The sequence below is a fragment of the Muntiacus reevesi genome, chromosome 20, assembly GCF_963930625.1.
Source record: "Muntiacus reevesi chromosome 20, mMunRee1.1, whole genome shotgun sequence".
NCBI classification, from domain to species: Eukaryota; Metazoa; Chordata; class Mammalia; order Artiodactyla; family Cervidae; genus Muntiacus; species Muntiacus reevesi.
Genome location: NC_089268.1, coordinates 18,353,997 through 18,371,706, shown reverse-complemented (window position 1 = coordinate 18,371,706; position 17,710 = coordinate 18,353,997). Strand labels below are relative to the sequence as shown.

At 53.6% G+C, this 17,710-nt stretch overlaps 1 protein-coding gene across 3 annotated transcripts; it reads left to right on the top strand.

Moving 5' to 3' along the window:
* Positions 1-3,919: 3,919 nt before the first annotated feature.
* Positions 3,920-17,703, top strand: PEX6 (peroxisomal biogenesis factor 6). Of its 3 annotated transcripts, none has more exons than XM_065912727.1 (17): positions 3,920-4,873; positions 6,544-6,707; positions 7,176-7,259; positions 11,741-11,843; positions 12,109-12,242; positions 12,878-12,989; positions 13,632-13,840; positions 14,462-14,657; positions 14,853-14,929; positions 15,071-15,203; positions 15,285-15,490; positions 15,627-15,688; positions 15,872-15,980; positions 16,277-16,393; positions 16,510-16,587; positions 16,748-16,887; positions 17,083-17,703. In XM_065912727.1, exons 1-17 carry the CDS (start codon positions 3,992-3,994, stop codon positions 17,217-17,219), a joined length of 2,943 nt encoding a protein of 980 aa, XP_065768799.1. In that variant the 5' UTR covers positions 3,920-3,991; the 3' UTR covers positions 17,220-17,703. The 3 variants fall into 3 exon arrangements, with proteins under 3 accessions (XP_065768799.1, XP_065768798.1, XP_065768800.1); XM_065912726.1 differs by having other exon boundaries at positions 12,839-12,989; XM_065912728.1 differs by lacking the exons at positions 12,878-12,989; positions 13,632-13,840.
* Positions 17,704-17,710: the final 7 nt, after the last annotated feature.

The following is a 17,710-nucleotide window of genomic DNA, read 5'->3' as shown; positions in this document are numbered from 1 at the left end:
CTGTGTTCCAATTGGCCCGAACTCTTACAAACCTGCCTGACAACCAGGCGCCGCCTCTCCCGATTGGTCGCTGGAAGCAAGCGGCTTCTTTTTTTTCTCATTGGAAAGGAAGAGTACAAACCGCCAGGGTTCGACTCCCAGAATTGGCTGAAGTGGGAGGTCCCGCCCTAAAGGGGGTCGAGCTTAGCGTGAGAGGCGGGGGTCAAGGGAAGCCCGGGCTTTGCACCGAGTGCCGCACTTCGGCGTCTGGTGTGCGTTGGATTCGGCCATTCTTCGCAGCTCGTTCCGCTCTAAAGTGGTCTCACTCTTTCCCCACTGCGACTCCGCCCAGTCCGAATTGAAGGAAAGAAGCCCTAAAATGAAGGGTACCTTTCTTCATCAGGGTAACGTGACACTGATTGCCTACACAAAATTGGAGAGAGCTCCCAGGAGTCCTCGAGGGCCTGTTTCCTAGAGGAGGCTTGAGGAGGATCAAAGGGGAAGCCTGGCAGTAAGGGACCGGGGTGAAATGAGATGAGAATCCAGGATTTGTTCCAGCTTTGAGAATGGCATCCCCGTTCCTACTGCAGCTGTCCTAGGGTTGGGGAACCAGCTAGACACGAGCACTTGGGAACGCAGTGGACATGCTACCTCATTCTTGAGCATCTCGAGAAATATATCCCTTACTCCCCCTAAGCCAGTGTCCTAAAGGAGTTCACAGTCTGGTGAAGTTCACAGCCCTGTATAAACCTATGATTAAGATACAATGTAATAAATTACACCAAACTAGAGGTGGCTGGAGGAACGTTTCAGAAAGTCAACTCCAGCAGCAGGTTGACTACATGAAGACCCTGAGGAAGGCTCGAGATTAAGCCTGTGGTCCTTGCCCAGGAGAGCGGTGTTATAAGGCAGTATAGGCATGGAGAAGAAATGACAACATTGGGAAACGTGTAGAACTAACAGGATTTGGTGGGTAATCCGATTGCAAAGAGAGTGGTAAAAGGAGGAGCTCAGGATGACTTCTGAAAGCCATCAGAGACGTGAGAGGAAACTGTGTGTCATAATGACAAAGGAAGTATTAGAGGATTGGTCAGTAATGTCAAATTCCAGAGAAAGGTTGATCAAGATCGAACAGCATTAAAAAAAAAAAAGATCGAACAGCATTAGGGCTTCTCTGTGATTAAAAATCCACCAGCCAATGCAGGGGACACAAGTGCAATCCCTGGTCTGAGAAGATTCCACATGCCACGGGCCAACTAAGCCCACAACTACTGAGCCCACACTCTAACGCCGGCGAGCTGCGACCACTGAAACCCACACCCTAGAGCCCATGCTCCACAGCTCCGCAGCAAGAGAAGCCACCTCAATGAGCCTGCACACTCTCAACCAGCGAGTAGCCCCTATTTGCCACAACTAGAGAAAACCCATGCAGCAACAACCCAGCACAGCCAAAAATAAATAAATAAAATTATTTTTAAAAAGGGTACAGATGATCTTTGCAGGAAAGTTTAAGAAGAATGGAAGGAAGATTATAGTGGGTTAGAGAGTGAGCAAGAGGTATGGAAGTAAAGGCAACAAATCTAGGCTGCTAGCTGTCTTACAGAAGCAATTATTTGACTTTCATTGACTAATGATGATATCAAGATAATGCAGAGTGGATGACATGCTAACCATTATTTGCTCAGGGAAAAACCTGAGAGATAAGCACGTTTATCTGTAAATGGATATTTGCATCTATGTGGATGCCAACCCAGGCAGGATACCAGATATATTTACCCATTCACAAGACCTCAAAGAACACCATAGCTTGTCTGATACTGTGTAAAGGAGACATATTCTCTTTGGAATCACTCCACCATCGTCTCAGTCCTTGGGTCTTCTGAGAGACAGGGGACAGAGACACATAACAGTTTCAAAGTGAAGTTGCTCAATTGTGTCTTTCTCTTTGTGACCCCATGGACTGTAGCCTGCCAGACTCCACTGGTCCATGGGATTTTCTTTCTTTCTTTTTTTTTTTTTTTTTTTTTACCTCCATGGGATTTTCCAGGCAAGAATACTGGAGTAGGTTGCCATTTCCTTTCTCCAGGGGATCTTCCTGATCTAGGGATCAAACCTGGGTCTCCTATATTACAGGCAGACTCTTTACTCTCTGAGCTACCAGGAAAACCCCTAAGAAAGTGTCAAAGTGTTAGTCACTCAGTCATGTCCAACTCTATGAGACCCCATGAACTGTAGCCTGCCAGGCTCCTCTCTCCGTGAAATGGGAACACTCATCCTTGTGAATTCAGGTACCTAGTACATTCTTTAAAGTGAAAGTCACTTAGTTGAGTCCAAATCTTTGCGACCCCGTAGACTATACAGTCCATGGAATTCTCCAGGCTAGAATACTGGAGTGGGCAGCCTCTCCCTTCTCCAGGGGATCTTCCCAACTCAGGGATCAAACCCAGGTCTCCCACATTGCAGGTGGATTCTTTACTGGCTGAGCCACAAGGGAAGCCCAAGAATACTGATTGGGTAGCCTATCCCTTCTCCAGTGGATCTTCCCGACCCAGGAATCAAACCGGGGTCTCCTGCACTGCAGGTGGATTCTTTACCAACTGAGCTATCAGGAAAGCATGCTGTTTTAAAGATGTACAACTCAGCAATTTCAGGTTTAGGACTAGAGGTATCTCCAGGAACTATAATCAAACATTAAATATATATATTTTTTCTTGTCTTTCTAGGGATAGAAATAACTTACAATATGTACATCTTATATTCACCTCTCAGATTTTCAGGAAATTTTCAGGAATGTAAAATGTACAAAGTATAAGACTGCCTCAAGATGAAGGAAAGCAGAAAGTTGGGCAGAGAAGGCAAGGAAGAGAATGCAAGGTCCAGAAAGAGGAGATTGCCACCAACCAATCCATTGATTCTTTTTAGTTTTCCGTCACACTGAGCAGCATGTGTGATCTTAGTTTCCTGGCCAGGGGTCAAACCTGTGACCCCTGCAATGGAAGCACTCAGTCCTAACCCCTGGACTGCCAGGGAATCCCCCAATCCATTGATTCTAAATGCAAGTATACTGTTAATAACTGGAAGTGTGGCCAACTAGTGTCCAGGTGTCTATACAGAGCAGTGGAGGTGGGGACAAGGCAGGACTGTTAAGTAACAGCCCAGATGAGAAACAAGCTGTTGGTCTGGTACTCATGACTGAAGCCTTGAATCTCTTTCTTCTGTCTGCTCTGCTGTCTGCTACTCTCTAGGGTGGAAATAGGAATGGATCTCCAGTCTACAAGGATTGGGGGGAGAGAGCATCTAGTTTTGGAGAGATGAGAAAGGGAAGCTGCTTTGTCTTTCTTTCGAGCTTGGTGGGAGCAGAATGAACAGGACAATAAGCAGGACAAGAAACACTGGAACGTGGGTTTTGTGTAGGATGTGTTGGAACAGGTGTAGCAGCACCAAAACACTAAAGGGCTACATGAATCACTTGCAGTAATTTAGCCAGCAGCCGCTCCACATCCAAAAGCCTGTCTGAGACACAAAACCCTACCACTCCCTCCTGCAACCTTCCCGCAAACCTCCAAACCTCAATGCCTACAGTTCCACGAGTGGACACCTTCCTAAACACTCCACCCACAGCTCCCAGCAGTGGGTCAAGTTTGGTCCAGGGCACAAGGATCGTTCACTGATCATTCAATAAACTGTTGAGGACATGCCGGCGGGGAGGTTAGTTGACAGACGTTTCTCCCCAGGCAGGCGCGGAAGGTAAATCCCTGCACACGCGTCTCACAAGCAGTGTGCGTAGACTACCCGGCCACAGTGACTGTGTTACTGCCACCGAGGCACACCTTTCGGATCGATCCAAGGCGCGGCTCACCCTCCCGGAGCACGCCCTTGCACCCGACGCCCCGCCCACTTCCCTAGGGCCGCCCCTGCCGGAAGCGGAAGTGGCGTGTGAGTCGCCTGGACGTCTTTCTCTCACGCTCAGGAAGGCGCCTTGCTTCGCTGTGGTCTTTGGTCTCCTGTCACCATGGCGCTGGCAGTCTTGCGAGTCCTGGAGCCCTTCCCGACCGAGACACCCCCGTTGACGGTGCTGCTGCCGCCCGGGGGCCCGTGGCCTGCAGCGGGGCTGGGCCTAGTACTGGCGCTGAGGCCTGCAGGGGAGAGCCCGGCGGGTCCGGCGCTGCTGGTGGCCGCCCTGGAGGGACCCGGCGCGGGCGCCGAAGCGCAGGGCCCGGGGCCCCCGCAGCTGCTGGTTAGCCGCGCGCTGCTGCAGCTCCTGGCTCTGGGCTCCGGGGCGTGGGTGCGGGCGCGGCCGGTGCGGCGGCCCCCGTCGCTGGGCTGGGCGCTGCTTGGCACTTCATCTGGGCCCGGACTCGGACCGAGAGTCGGGCCGTTGCTAGTGAGGCGCGGAGAGACCCTGCCTGTGCCCGGACCGCGGGTGCTGGAGACGCGGCCGGCGTTGCAAGGGTTGCTGGGTCCAGGGACGCGGCTAGCTGTGACTGAGCTCCGTGGGCGGGCCAAACTGGGTCCAGAGGCTGAGAACAGCAGCCGGCTCCCTCTCCCGCCGGTGGTGTCTTCCTTCGCGGCCTCTGGCACAGTCCGGCGACTACGGGGCGTTCTGGGAGGGACTGGAGATGCACTGGGGGTGAGCCGGAGCTGTCTCCGCAGCCTCGGCCTCTTCCAGGGCGAATGGGTGTGGGTGACCCGGGCTGGAGAGTCATCGAACACTTCCCAGCCACATTTGGCCACAGTCCAAGTCCTAGAGCCTCGCTGGGACCTCTCTGAAAGACTGGGAGCCGGCACTGGACAGCCGGGAGAGCCTCTCGCTGACGGACTGGCCCTCGTTCCTGCCACTCTGGCTTTTAATCTCCGCTGTGATCCCCTGGACGTGGGAGAGCTCAAAATCCAGGTAGGAGACAGGACTGAGATCAGGAATGCTTCCTTCTCTTTATCTTTTCTTTGCCTTAACTGAATTGGAAGATGAGAGCTGTAAAATTTGGATCCTTTACTCCTTAGAGCTTGGACTTTTCCCTTAACACCTCTTAACCTTATTTATCCATTCTCTACAATTAAAACATGTTGGTGCAAGGGAAAGGCTTTCACTATTCAGGTGAAAGGTGAGAATTACAACCAAATTACCACGTGTAGTAATCTACGAAATCTAATCAGTTATTTGTTAAATTGTTGCAATGTATCCAACATTCTGGGCTTCCCAAGTAGCCGGAAATCCACCTGCCAGTGCAGGAGGCTTGGGTTTGATCCCTGGATCAGGAAGATCCCTTGGAGGAGGAAATGGCTACCCACTCCAGTGTTCTTGCTTGTAAAATCCAATGGACAGAGGAGCCTGGTGGAAGTTGGACATGACTGAGAACGCATGCACACACCTCCAGTATTGTATTGGGTAGTATGAAAGATCATACCTCCATCTTTTGCTCATGCTGTCCTTGACTTTAAGTTCCTTCCTATTGTGCTAATTAACCTCCTCCTCCTTCAAGGCCCTTCTGCAAATGCCACCTGCTTCTTAAAGCCTTGCAAAATCTCACACCACAAATTTAACATTGCTTCTTCCTATAGCATTTTGTACCTTTCAGAAAGCTTTTATTTTATAGTTTTGTTATGATCACATACTCTGATTCTCAATTGTATATTGTCCTTGAAGGGAAGGGCTTTTTATTATCCTTGGTGCTTTGTGTTTAATTTAATATTAGATTAAATACATCCAAGAGGAGTTTTTGCTTTCTACCTTTAAGGAACTTACTTCAAGAAGATAATTGTGTTCAGGGGGACAAATATAGTCTACTGTTTAATTAAGCACCTGGATGTATGATTTAGGCCTACACTGACCAGTACAAAAGCTGCTAGCCCCTGGGTGGTTCTTTAAATCAACTGAAAGTAAGTAAAGTAAAAAATTCAGTTGTTTGATTGCTTTAGTTACATGTCGAGTATTGAGTAGCCACATGTAAGTATAGAACATTTCTGTCACTGTAGAAAGTTATATTAGGTAATGCTGGCATAGCTAGTTAGTGCTATGGGACATCAAGAAGAGATAAAAGATATGCATGAATGGGAGTCAGGTGTAGCTTTCCTTCTAAATGGAGGAAAAATACTGGAGCTCTCAGACAGGAGCTCATTCACCTGACCCAGCCCTTTCAGCTTCAGTGAGATCATGTCCTTTAACTGGAGCCTGAATTCAGTGTCCTCGTTAATGTCCAATTAATATTCCCAGTGGTTGCCTGGTGTCACTCAAATGACTTGTGGGAATTAAATGTCTTTACCATTTCACTGGCTCTGGGCCAGTATAAAGGTGTCACAGAATGCTTATCATCACTGAACTTTTTGGAGCTAGAGTCAGGAAAGTCAGAGTCAGAAGTCTCTTCCGGGTGCCCATTAGAAGGAGAGGTTTCTGTTTTCTAAGGAAGATAAAGGTCTTCAGCTCTACTCTCTTAGGTCTTCTGTCCCACAACCCTTGTGGTTATGGGAAGGATAAAAGATGGAAGTAGAAGTGTTGGTTGCTAAGAGACTGGGCAGAGCCTGAGTCCTTGGGAGAAGGTTCTAAGGTGGTGGTTATTTCTCTCATAGAGGTATTTGGAGGGCTCCAGCACCCCTGAAGACAAAGGAAGCTGCTCAGTGCTGCCTGGGCCTCCGTTTGCCAAAGAGTTACACATCGAAATTGTGTCGTCTCCTCACTACAGCACTAGTGGAAACTATGACCATGTCCTTTACCGGCACTTTCAGACACCCAGGTTAGCCACTTCCCCCTTGCAGGAGGGTAGCACACCACCCTCAATGAACTCCTCCTATCCCAGGCCTGAGAGTCAGATACCCGAAAGCCTCTGATTTTAAAAAGCCACGGTTTAAGGCAGTATGGTGGCTGGAAGCCTCCTGGTGTGTCAGATAGATAAGAGAAATCTGGGTCAGGAGGGTAAATCCAGACATTCTAGATTGAGAAACCACTTTGATTTGAGGAGGCCCCCCAAAAAGCCAGGATCCTGCTTTGCCCCTCTCTCTGGTCTCTGATCCCCTCTCTGCCGTATCCCAAAGCTCTTTCTAGGTCAGGCTTGTTCTCTGGACAACTGCTTGGGATCTCTGGGTGGGCAGTAAGCCCCCGAGAAGCAGTCTGCTGGTTGAGAGGGTGGGGTATGCGGGGATATGTCAGGCACCTGCCATTTAACTCCCATTGTGAGCTGACCAGGCCTACCGCTGTGTTACAGGGCAGTCCAGGAAGGGGATGTCCTGTGTGTGCCAACAGTTGGGCAAGTAGAGATCCTGGAAGGAAGCCCAGAGAAACTGCCCAGGTATGGAGCTGGCTCCTCTCCAGCAGCTGGGATTCTTAACCCGCGTGCAGGAGTCCTCAAGTTGAATGGAATAATTCTGTGCATAAGAACATTTTGTTGTTGTCATGCATGTTTTTCGGGAGAGAAGGTACCTACTCTCTTCATGTTCTCAAATAGGCGTGTGACTGAAAAGAGAATTAAGAGCCACTGCCTGCTGGCTTTGGGAGCTGTTTATCCTCAAATTGACTGGTGGTCCTAGGTATAGTAAAGCACTAAGAATGGTTTAATGGCCTAGTCCAAGGTGGGATTCCTCACTTGCTTTTTTTTTTTTTTGGCTGCACCTAATGGCCTGGGGAACTCCCCCAACCAGGGATTGAACTCACAGCCCCTGCAGTGGAAGCTCAGCGTTTTAACCACTGAATCTCCAGGGAAGTCCCCCCTGCTTTCCATTCTTTTAAAAATAGTTTTATTTGTTTATTTATTTATTTTATTTTTTGGCTGTGCTGGGACTTCATTACTGTGTGGACTTTTCTCGAGTTGGAGAAGGCGGGGCTACTCTCAAGCTGTGGTGCACTAACTTCTCATTGCAGCGCTTCTCTTGTTGCAGAGCACACATTCTGGGGCATGGAGACGTCAGTAGTTGTGGCTCCCCAGCTCTGGAGCATGGGCTCAGTAGTTGTAGCACATGGGCTTAGTTGCTCCACGGCATATGGGATCTTCCCTCACCAGGGATCAGATGTGTGTCTCTTTCATTGGCAGGTGGATTGTTTACCACTGAGCCATCAGGGAAGCCCTGCTTTCCATTCTCAACCAGTGTTGTTTGGGCCACACCTCCCGTACACTGAACCAGAGGAGCCCCAGTACCATCATGGTTTCTGCTCTAATGGATGGAATGTGCACATGCTTTTCAGTCCTGTCTCCCAAGACAGGAGAGGAAGGGATTTGCCCTTGAGAGGCCTGCTGTCTTTCCGTATCCTCAACAGAGAGTGAGAAAGAGAGTGTAACTGAGCCAGGGACCCAAAACAAGGAGGCCAACCTTTCTCCTCCTCCTGTTGATTCTGACTGCAGAGACTGCATATGAAATGGTAAGGCAAGGACTTCCCATGGTTAAGACCACTCCCAGTGCGGGGCGAGCAGGTTCGATCCCTGATGGGGGAACTAAGATCCCACATACCACATGATGCAGCCAAAAAAAATTCAGGATTCAGAGACTGCTTGGCTTTATGTGAAGGGGGAAAATGTGTATCTTCCTACCCCCAGATGGATTTCCTATAAGGATTTATTAGAAGAAGAAGACACCCAACTTTCCAGGAAATCCCAGTGAGGTGGTGGGACCACCCTGCAGAAACTTGGGCACAAGAGCCATCACGCCCAGGGTCTCAGGCCAAGCCAGCCAGGGTCCTCTGCTAAGAGAGTGCCTTGTTTGGAGTACCTAATTCAGCTTTGGTCAACATTCAGAGCTTGGTTCTGGCCAGTGCTCAGTCTCTCCAATTTCAGGGCTGTGATACCCAGAGGAGGCGCCTAGTGGTGCCATACGTAATTTCATTTGGTGCTCCAGGGTGCTTCTTTGAGCCTTCCCATCAAATTTACAACTGGAGCCTGGTGGAGAATGCCCAGCTGCTCTCTGTCACTTCCCACTTCTGTTTTCCATTTAGAGTGAGTTAGGCTTACTTAACCTACTAAGGGGGCGAGGGTAGCAGACAGCAATTACTAGTCCAGCTTTCCAGATAGAGAGAGGAACTACTCCCATCTTTAAGCCTCAGGCAGCATGGCGACGGCAGAGCCTGGGCCTCTTTCAGGTCTAACTGGGGTACGAATTCCTTTGCTGTGTCCCACAGTCACACAGCTGCTCCCTCTGGCAGGGAGGGAGTGTGTGTGTGTGCGTGTGTGTGTGTGTGTGTGCGCGTGCGTGCGCGCGCGCTCAGTCGTGTCTGGCTCTTGGTGACCCCCTGGACTGTAGCCCACCAGGCTCTTTTGTCCATGGAATTCTCCAGGCAAGAATACTGGAATAGGTTGTCATTTCCTGCTCCAGGGGATTTCCTGACCCAAGGATTGAACCCATGTCTCTTGAATCTCCTGCATTGGTAGGCGAATTCTTTACCTCTCTGCCACCCGGGAAGTCCATCAAATAGAGCAACTGTCTATGAGCTAGCTCTCTGTAGGAAAGCTGCAGAATGCCCACCCTTTGTACTTTGAAAGAAAAACAGGCACTCGACCCTCCTGAGACAGACCAGCAAGCCAGTTCTGTTCCTGGACCTCCACCATACCAGCCCCTTGGAGACCTGCCTCCCTCCTCTGGGTGCTGAGCACGTAGTTCTTACCTCTGGGTGGGTTTGGAAAGGCAGGGCCGGGTGGGCAGATGGGTCCAAGGACAGAGATGAGTGCTGTACCCCCTACTGCCTGGACTTGGTAAGAGGCTCCCTGGACGGAGGCTCCCCTGATCCCTGGCATGGAAGTCCACCGGGGTGGCGCAGCTCGTCCTACTCCCCTCTACGCCACCTCCCACACCAGGCCGGGCGTGGGGATCGAGCACCACTGTCTGCTGTCTGGCTCTCAGGAACGCAACCCCGTGTCCCCCAGCAGTGTCCAGATATGTTCCAGAGGTCTGGCCCACCTCACTGAGGTGGCCCATCCACTCTCCATAGACGGAGAGTGGGGGCGGGGGGGATTGTTGGGGGAGAGGTGGGCGTGTCTCCCTCCCCCCTCCCTGCCCCAGTGCTCTTCCTCCTTGGATTCCACTGGCTGCCAGATGCATCTGACTGAGGTGGTTCAGCTTGATTGAGAGTCTAGGTTGTAGGCCCGCCCATCACTTATTTATGGGCTTCCCTGGTGGCTCAGACAGGAAAGAATCTGCCTGCAATGCGGGAGATCTGGGTTTGATTCCTGGGTTGGGAAGATGGGTTCGATTCCCTTGGAGATGGGAATGGCAACCCACTCTAGTATTGCTGCCTGAAGAATCCCATGGACAGAGGAGCCTGGTGAGCTACAGTTCATGGGGTCCCACTGAGTCAGACATGCCTGAGCAGCTAACACAACACTTATTTATAATGAAGAGCAGTAAGACAGGGAATTCCCTGGGGGTCCAGTGGTAAGGACTCACTGTTTTCATTGCCAGGGCTGGGCTCAATCCTCGGTTGGGGAACTAAGACGCCACCAACCCCACAGTGCAGCCACCCAAACAAACAGAAAAAACCAGTGGGACAGCTTTCCTTATGTTCCAGTTATCACAGTCAGTGCCTCTGGTGGTAGTTCCTAACCTGATATGCCTCCCCTTCCACGTGAAGGCGTTCCCACCCCCACCCCTCTCTGCTGCCAGAGGGAGCAGCTGTGTGACTGTGGGACACAGCAAAGGAATTCGTACCCCAGTTAGACCTGAAAGAGGCCCAGGCTCTGCCGTCGCCGTGCTGCCTGAGGCTTAAAGATGGGAGTAGTTCCTCTCTCTATCTGGAAAGCTGGACTAGTAATTGCTGTCTGCTACCCTCGCCCCCTTAGTAGGTTAAGTAAGCCTAACTCACTCTAACACTAGCCAGTGACTACACAGCCCTGGTTATGGCTGGGAGCTTTTGAAAAATAGAAATGCCTGAGCCCCACCGCAGACCTATTAGAGCAGAATCAGGGTGAGGCTAGAGCCTGTGCAGTCTTCCCCCCCACCCCCAAAGGAAGGAAAATGTTCATTGTAAAATTCAGATATAATATACATATCATAAAATTCACACTTTTAAGGTATATAATTCAATGGCTTTTAGTATATTCACAGGGTTGTGCCATCAACATCACTTATTCCAAAACATTTTCCTCACCCCAGAAAGAAATCCCCACCCACCAGCAGTCACTCCCCATTCGCTCCTTCCCTCTGCTTCTGGCAACCACTCCTCTACTGAATGGAATCACAGTATGTGAGAGATGTTGGGTTTTTTGTTTTTTTTTTTTTAAGTTTCACAGATAATTCTAATGTACAGCCCAAATAGAGAATCATTAATCACTAAATGTCATTATGAAGGAATCTGCTTGCAATTAGATCTTGTGGGTGACTGAGTAAGAGCTGAGGACTCTTTCTTCTGAGGTTTTGGGTGGCCTTGGTGGTACTTTTTTTTTTTTTTTTTTTGCTGGGTGCATATTTGAGGGAGGAGTCTGTGTTCTCAAGCTAGTGAACACGGTCAGATGATCACTTCTTGGTGCAGCAGTGGCTTCTCCCGTTGGGGTGAGTAGGCAGGAGAAACACACCATCAAGGTGATGTTGGTATGAGGATGCCAAGGACAGGCACAGCTCCTGCTCTCAAAATGTGTATGATCCCATCAGAGAGATAAAGAAGACCACCTGCTTTCCTTTACCACCACATCCCCCGCTTCCTCCCCACCTCCGCCACATCTGGGGGGCATTTCTTTGTGCTGCTCTTCCATTTGCCCCTGCAGCGGACCTCTGATTGAGGCAGTGCCTTGCCCTTAAGGAGGGGTGGATGGGGGCTCTGGATCTGGGGTTCATTGGGCCTCTTTCCCTGCAGGTGGCAAGAGATGTTTTTTAAAGTGAAGAAAACAGTTGGGGAGGCTCCAGACGGGCAAGATAGAGCCTACTTAGCCGACACCACCCATACCTCCTTGTACTTGGTGAGGCCCTGGCGGTGGGGGTTGACCTGGGGAAAGGAGCAGAAAGAACTTCTAGAGAACAAACTTGTGGCTGCCAAGGGGGAAGGAGTTGGGGAAGGCATGGAGTGAGAGTTCGGGATTAGTAGATGCAAACTTTATATACGTGTATAACTGAATCACTATGCCGAATGGTACAAAGTAACACCACATTGTAAATCAACCATATTTCAATAAAGTAAATTAAAAAGAACTTCTAGAAACTAAAGCTTCCTTCCACCTTTCACAGGTGGGTTCTACCCTGAGCCTCGTTCCAAGGCTTCCTTCAGGGGACTCCACTCCCTGGAGCAGCTTGTCTCCTCCAGGCCTAGAGGCCTTGGTGACCGAGCTCTGTGCTGTCCTGAAGCCTCGCCTCCAGCCAGGGTGAGTGAGGAGGCTGCAGCCTCGGTGTGAGAGAAGCCTGCCTGGAGCATCCCCGGAGGAGCAGCAGGGCAGACAAGCAGTGCCTGATGCCCTGGCCATGGTGGGATTGGGTGGGCCTCCCTCCAACCATCGGGCCCAGGCCACTAGCCCATGTCCCGCCCATAAGCAAATTCCCAGACTTCTTTTCTGGAGTAACCTCTGCCCTCCAAGGTCAGCTGTGGAGGGAGGCTTTCCCCCGCGGTCATTTGTCTCTGAGGCTGCCCTTCCCTTGGGGAGCCCCCTAGTCATCCCAACCTTCACCACCTGGGCCCTGAAAGACAAGGTCCTTATACCACTGGCCCACGTGTAGTCACAGACCCCTCCCTAATTCCCTCCATACAATCCAGACCAAACAGAACAACCAAGGCTTCACTGATGACAAAAAGAATTTAGTCTGCTGAATATGCCCCAGGTCCAGAATATGCCAGAATTCCAGTGATGGTATGGGAAATACAGCCTCACCATGTAGTGGTGGCCCTGGCGGGGAGGGGTGCCTCAAGGAGAGTGTCTGCTTTCTGAACCCAAGGATGCCTGTGTCACTGGGGACTCCCTTCTAGGCAGGATGGAGGAAGCAAATGTCTGTTCTCCGGTTGCAGGGGTGCCCTGCTGACAGGGACTGGCAGTGTCCTTCTACGGGGCCCCCCAGGCAGTGGGAAGACCACTGCAGTTGCTGCCGCCTGCAGCCGCCTTGGGCTCCACTTATTGAAGGTGAGGGTCCCTGGAGAGTAGAGCCCCAACTCCATCTCCTCTGCAGCCCGTAGTCTCCCTTTCCCCTCTGACCACTAGCTAGACTCTACCACTTCAGCCCATGGGGCCAGTGGATCAGGCATAGTGCTATGATGCTGAGCTACCAAGAGATGCTCTCAAGAAGGACACTCTGGGACTTCCTTGGTGGTCCAGTGGTTAAGAATCTGTCTGCCAGTGAAGCGGACACAAGTTTGATCCCTGATCCAGGAAGACCCCACATGCTGCAGAGCAGCCTAGCCCGTTCACCACAACTACTGAAACCCATGTGCCCTGGAGCCCGTGCTCTGCAACGAGAAGCCACCGCAATGAGAAACCTGCGTGCTACAACTAGAGAGTAGCCCCTACTCGCTGCAAAGAAAGCCCATGCACAGCAAGGAAGACCCAGTGCAGCCAAAAATAATAATTTTAAAAAGAGGACACCGCCAAGTCCAGGGAATGTGGTTAGGGAAAAGAAGAGTTAGGACTTGGCCAGTGTTACCTTCTGCCCCCATCCCCACCCTCCTAAAAGACGGCTTGTACCTTCTGACCCCTTCCCCCATTCTCCTGCCCCGGTCAGGCCTGCCCCTTCCCTTGCTCACAGGCCCATCGGGCACCCCTCCCCAGGTGCCCTGCTCCAGCCTCTGTGCAGACAGTAGTGGTGCTGTGGAGACAAAACTGCAGGCCACTTTCTCCCGGGCCCGGTGTTGCCGGCCAGTGGTTCTTTTGCTGACAGCCGTGGACCTGCTGGGCCGGGACCGTGATGGACTAGGCGAGGACGCCCGGGTGGTGGCCACACTGCGTCACCTCCTGCTGGATGAAGACCCCCTCGCCAGGTAGCATCCAGTGCTGAGCGGAGAAAGGAGGGGGGTCCAGCACTTTCCCCCACCCCCTCAGTGGCTTCTCAGACAGCCACCTAGCAGCTCTTCAGGCAGCCCTGAGCTGAGGGGGTGGGGGTGCCCAGAGGAAGGAGGATGCAGGCCCTGTTACTTCTTTTTTTTTTTTTTTAGACTAGTCAAGTGCAGTAGTGAGAACCTGTTACTTCTTATATGTGCTTAGTTGCTCAATTGTGTCCAACTCTGCGACCCCATGGACTGTAGCCCACCAGGCTCCCCTGTCCATGGGATTCTCCAGGCAAGAATACTGGAGTGGGTTGCCATTCCCTTTTCCAGGGAATCTTCCCAACCCAGGGATTGCACCCGCATTCTCTTGCATTGTAGGCAGATTCTTTACTGCCTGAGCCATGGGCTATTTCTTGGGGAACGCTAAAGCACAGCCTCTGCCCTCATTGAGCTCCCTGTGTGTAGGGGGATGCCCCATCTGGGAAGCTTTGGGGCTCCCATCTCCCTCTCCCATCCCTACCCCCCAGCCACCCTCCTGCACCAGCCTCAGGACGAGGCTGCACTCAGGGGCTACCGGCCACCTTCCCACCCTCAGGACCCACTCCCTGTCCACAGCTGCCCTCCCCTGCTGGTCGTGGCCACCACCAGCCGGGCCCAGGATTTGCCCACGGACGTGCAGACGGCGTTTCCCCATGAGCTGGAGGTGCCCGTGCTAGCGGAGGCGCAGCGGCTCAGCATCCTGCGGGCCCTCACTGCCCACCTCCCCCTGGGCCAAGAGGTGAACTTGGCGCAGCTGGCGCGGCGGTGTGCGGTGAGTACCCCCGACAGGGCGCCGGCCTCCCTGTGCTCTCTGTTGGGGGGCAGTCCTGCTGCCATGCAAGGGAGGGTAGAAAACCCGAGGCCTCGGTGCTGGGCCTTGGCACCAGCCAGGGGACCTCCCCTCCCTGCCCCCGAGGGTGCCTGCCTACTGTGCCCTGCTGACGTGCGCTCTCCTGTGTGTCCCCAGGGCTTTGTGGTGGGGGATCTCTACGCCCTTTTGACCCACAGCAGCCGGGCAGCCTGCAGCAGGATCAAGAACTCAGGGTAAAGAAGCTGGGCGCAGGAGGGGCAAGAGGCAGTCTGGGCAGGCAAGGGGTGGAAAGGGAGGGAGGAAAGTGAGGGCCGCGGTGGGAAGGAGGCCTGAGTGCTGGTCCTCCACAGGCCTCCCTGGGTTTCTCTTTGCAGCTCGTCCGGCGGTTTGAGTGAGGAGGATGAGGGGGAGCTGTGTGCGGCGGGCTTCCCTCTCCTGGCTGAGGACTTTGGGCAGGCACTGGAGCAGCTGCAGGCCGCTCACTCCCAGGCCATCGGAGCCCCCAGGGTAGACACTCGAGGCCCATGGGGGTGGGACCGGAGCGCCCTCCACCAGCTGGTGCCCAGCCACGCCCTTCCCGTCTCCTAGATCCCCTCGGTGTCCTGGCACGACGTGGGCGGGCTACAGGAGGTGAAGAAGGAGATTCTAGAGACGATTCAGCTTCCTCTGGAGCACCCTGAGCTGCTCAGCCTGGGCCTAAGGCGCTCCGGCCTTCTGCTCCACGGGCCCCCTGGCACGGGCAAGACCCTCCTGGCCAAGGCGGTGGCCACGGAGTGCAGCCTCACCTTCCTCAGGTGGCAACCGGGCCTGGCCAGGAGGGTGGGTGGACTGGGGTCTGCAACTGGCTGGGGAGCAGGAGGGGTGGCCAGGAGGTCAGTTGTGTGTTTCTGCGTCTTGAGGAGTCTCACCCTCTCCTATCACCTCCCACAGCGTGAAAGGGCCCGAGCTCATCAACATGTACGTGGGCCAAAGCGAGGAGAACGTACGGGAAGGTGAGTGAGTGGGGGCGGAGGAAGAGCCCTCAGGCTGCTGGCTAGTCTTCCTCTCCCCAGGTCAGGTTCCTGCCTGGAGGGGCCTCTGCCTGAAGTGCTAGTGATCAGCTGTCAACCTGGGTTGCCCTCCCCATCTCCTGACATCTAACCCCCACCCCGTCCTATGGGCCCCTCTCTCCTCAGTGTTTGCCCGGGCCAGGGCTGCAGCTCCCTGCATCATCTTCTTTGATGAACTGGACTCCTTGGCCCCAAATCGGGGGCGAAGTGGAGACTCTGGAGGTGTGATGGACAGGTGGGGGTCTGAGCCAGGATTTTAGGGTCCAAGACAGAGGAATGTGAGACAGGTTGTACTGGTCTTTGCCACCCAAAGAGTTCCAGCCCTTCTGGTTCTGTGATCATGTAGCAGAAGCTAAAAGGGGCCGTGGAGTTGGGTGTGGGGTTTTGAGGAGATGGGGGCCAGGGTTGGCAGGGTCCACAGGGCACGATCGGGCAGAGGGCCCTGTGCAGACAACCTGCAGAGGGGCACCTGGTGGAGGGGAGTGGGTGAGGATGCACCAAGCACTCTGGTTTTCACTCCCTCCTTCACAGGGTGGTGTCTCAGCTCCTGGCCGAGCTGGACGGGCTTCACAGCACCCAGGATGTGTTCGTGATCGGAGCCACCAACAGACCAGACCTGCTGGACCCCGCCCTCCTGCGGCCCGGCAGGTGTGCACCCCGTCCCTCTCACCTCCACCAGGCCCCTCTGGGCTTGTCCCGCGACCCCTCTCTGTGCCTCTCCACCCTCACGCCAGGCTCCCTGACACCCACCTATCTCCCTAAAGGTTTGACAAGCTGGTGTTTGTAGGGGTGAACGAGGATCGCGCCTCCCAGCTCCATGTTCTGAGCGCCATCACACGCAAGTATGCCCCATTAGAGAGAGACCTCCCCCCGCCCCCAGGGGCTTGGCCATGGAATGGTTAGAAGATGAGTGCAAAGTCCTCAATAAGCTGGTCAGAGATGCCTTCTGATGGAGTCGGGGAAGCCAAGTAGGACTCTTTCTCTCCTGTATCCCTACAACAGGTTCAGGCTGGAGCCCTCTGTGAGCCTGGTGGACGTCCTCGACCACTGCCCACCCCAGCTGACGGGCGCCGACCTCTACTCCTTATGCTCCGACGCCATGACAGCTGCCCTCAAACGCCGAGTTCGGGACCTGGAGGAAGGTGAGCCACTCCCCCGGCCCAGAGGTCAACCAGAAACCTAGTGGGCATGAGGCCTGCTTCTGGATTTCAGAGGAGGGTCTATTGACCCCTGGGGGACTCCGGGCAAGAAGGTGCCTACCCAGGGTGCTCCCCTGCTCGGGCAGAGACCACAGCATCCATGCCCCAGCTGTCCTCACCTCCCCTTGTCAACCCCAGGCCTGGAGCCCGGGAGCTCAGCCCTCCTGCTCACCATGGAGGACCTGCTGCAGGCCGCAGCCCGGCTGCAGCCCTCGGTCAGCGAGCACGAGCTGCTCCGGTACAAGCGCATCCAACGCAAGTTTGCCGCCTGCTAGGAGCCCCCTGCTGCCTGGGACCTGCCCACAGGAGCTCACGGAGCCCTGAGAGACCAAACGCCACCGCCCGCCCACCTGAATGCTGCCTACCTCCGGGCAACCCTCTGGGTGCTAAGTGCCATTGGGAGCCCCAGGAGAGCTCAGGACGCACCCTCTTCGGACCTGTCCGCCCTCCGGGCCAGCTCCAACCCTCAGGCCCCTTTGCTCAGGAGGAGGGGTCAAGCCCTGAGGGAAGCCCCGGTGGGAACTGTGGAAGTCACTCAGTCGTGTCCGATTCTTTGTGACCCGTTGGACTGTAGCCTGCCAGACTCCTCTGTCCATGGAATTCTCCAGGCCAGAATACTGGAGCAGGAAGCCGTTCCCTTCTCCAGGGGGTCTTCCCAACCCAGGGATCAAAACCCAAATCTCCCGCAGTGCAGGCGGGTTCTTCACCATCTGAGCCACCAGGGAAGCCCCATTTGGGCCTGAAAATAAAGTGTTTGCTGCCCCCT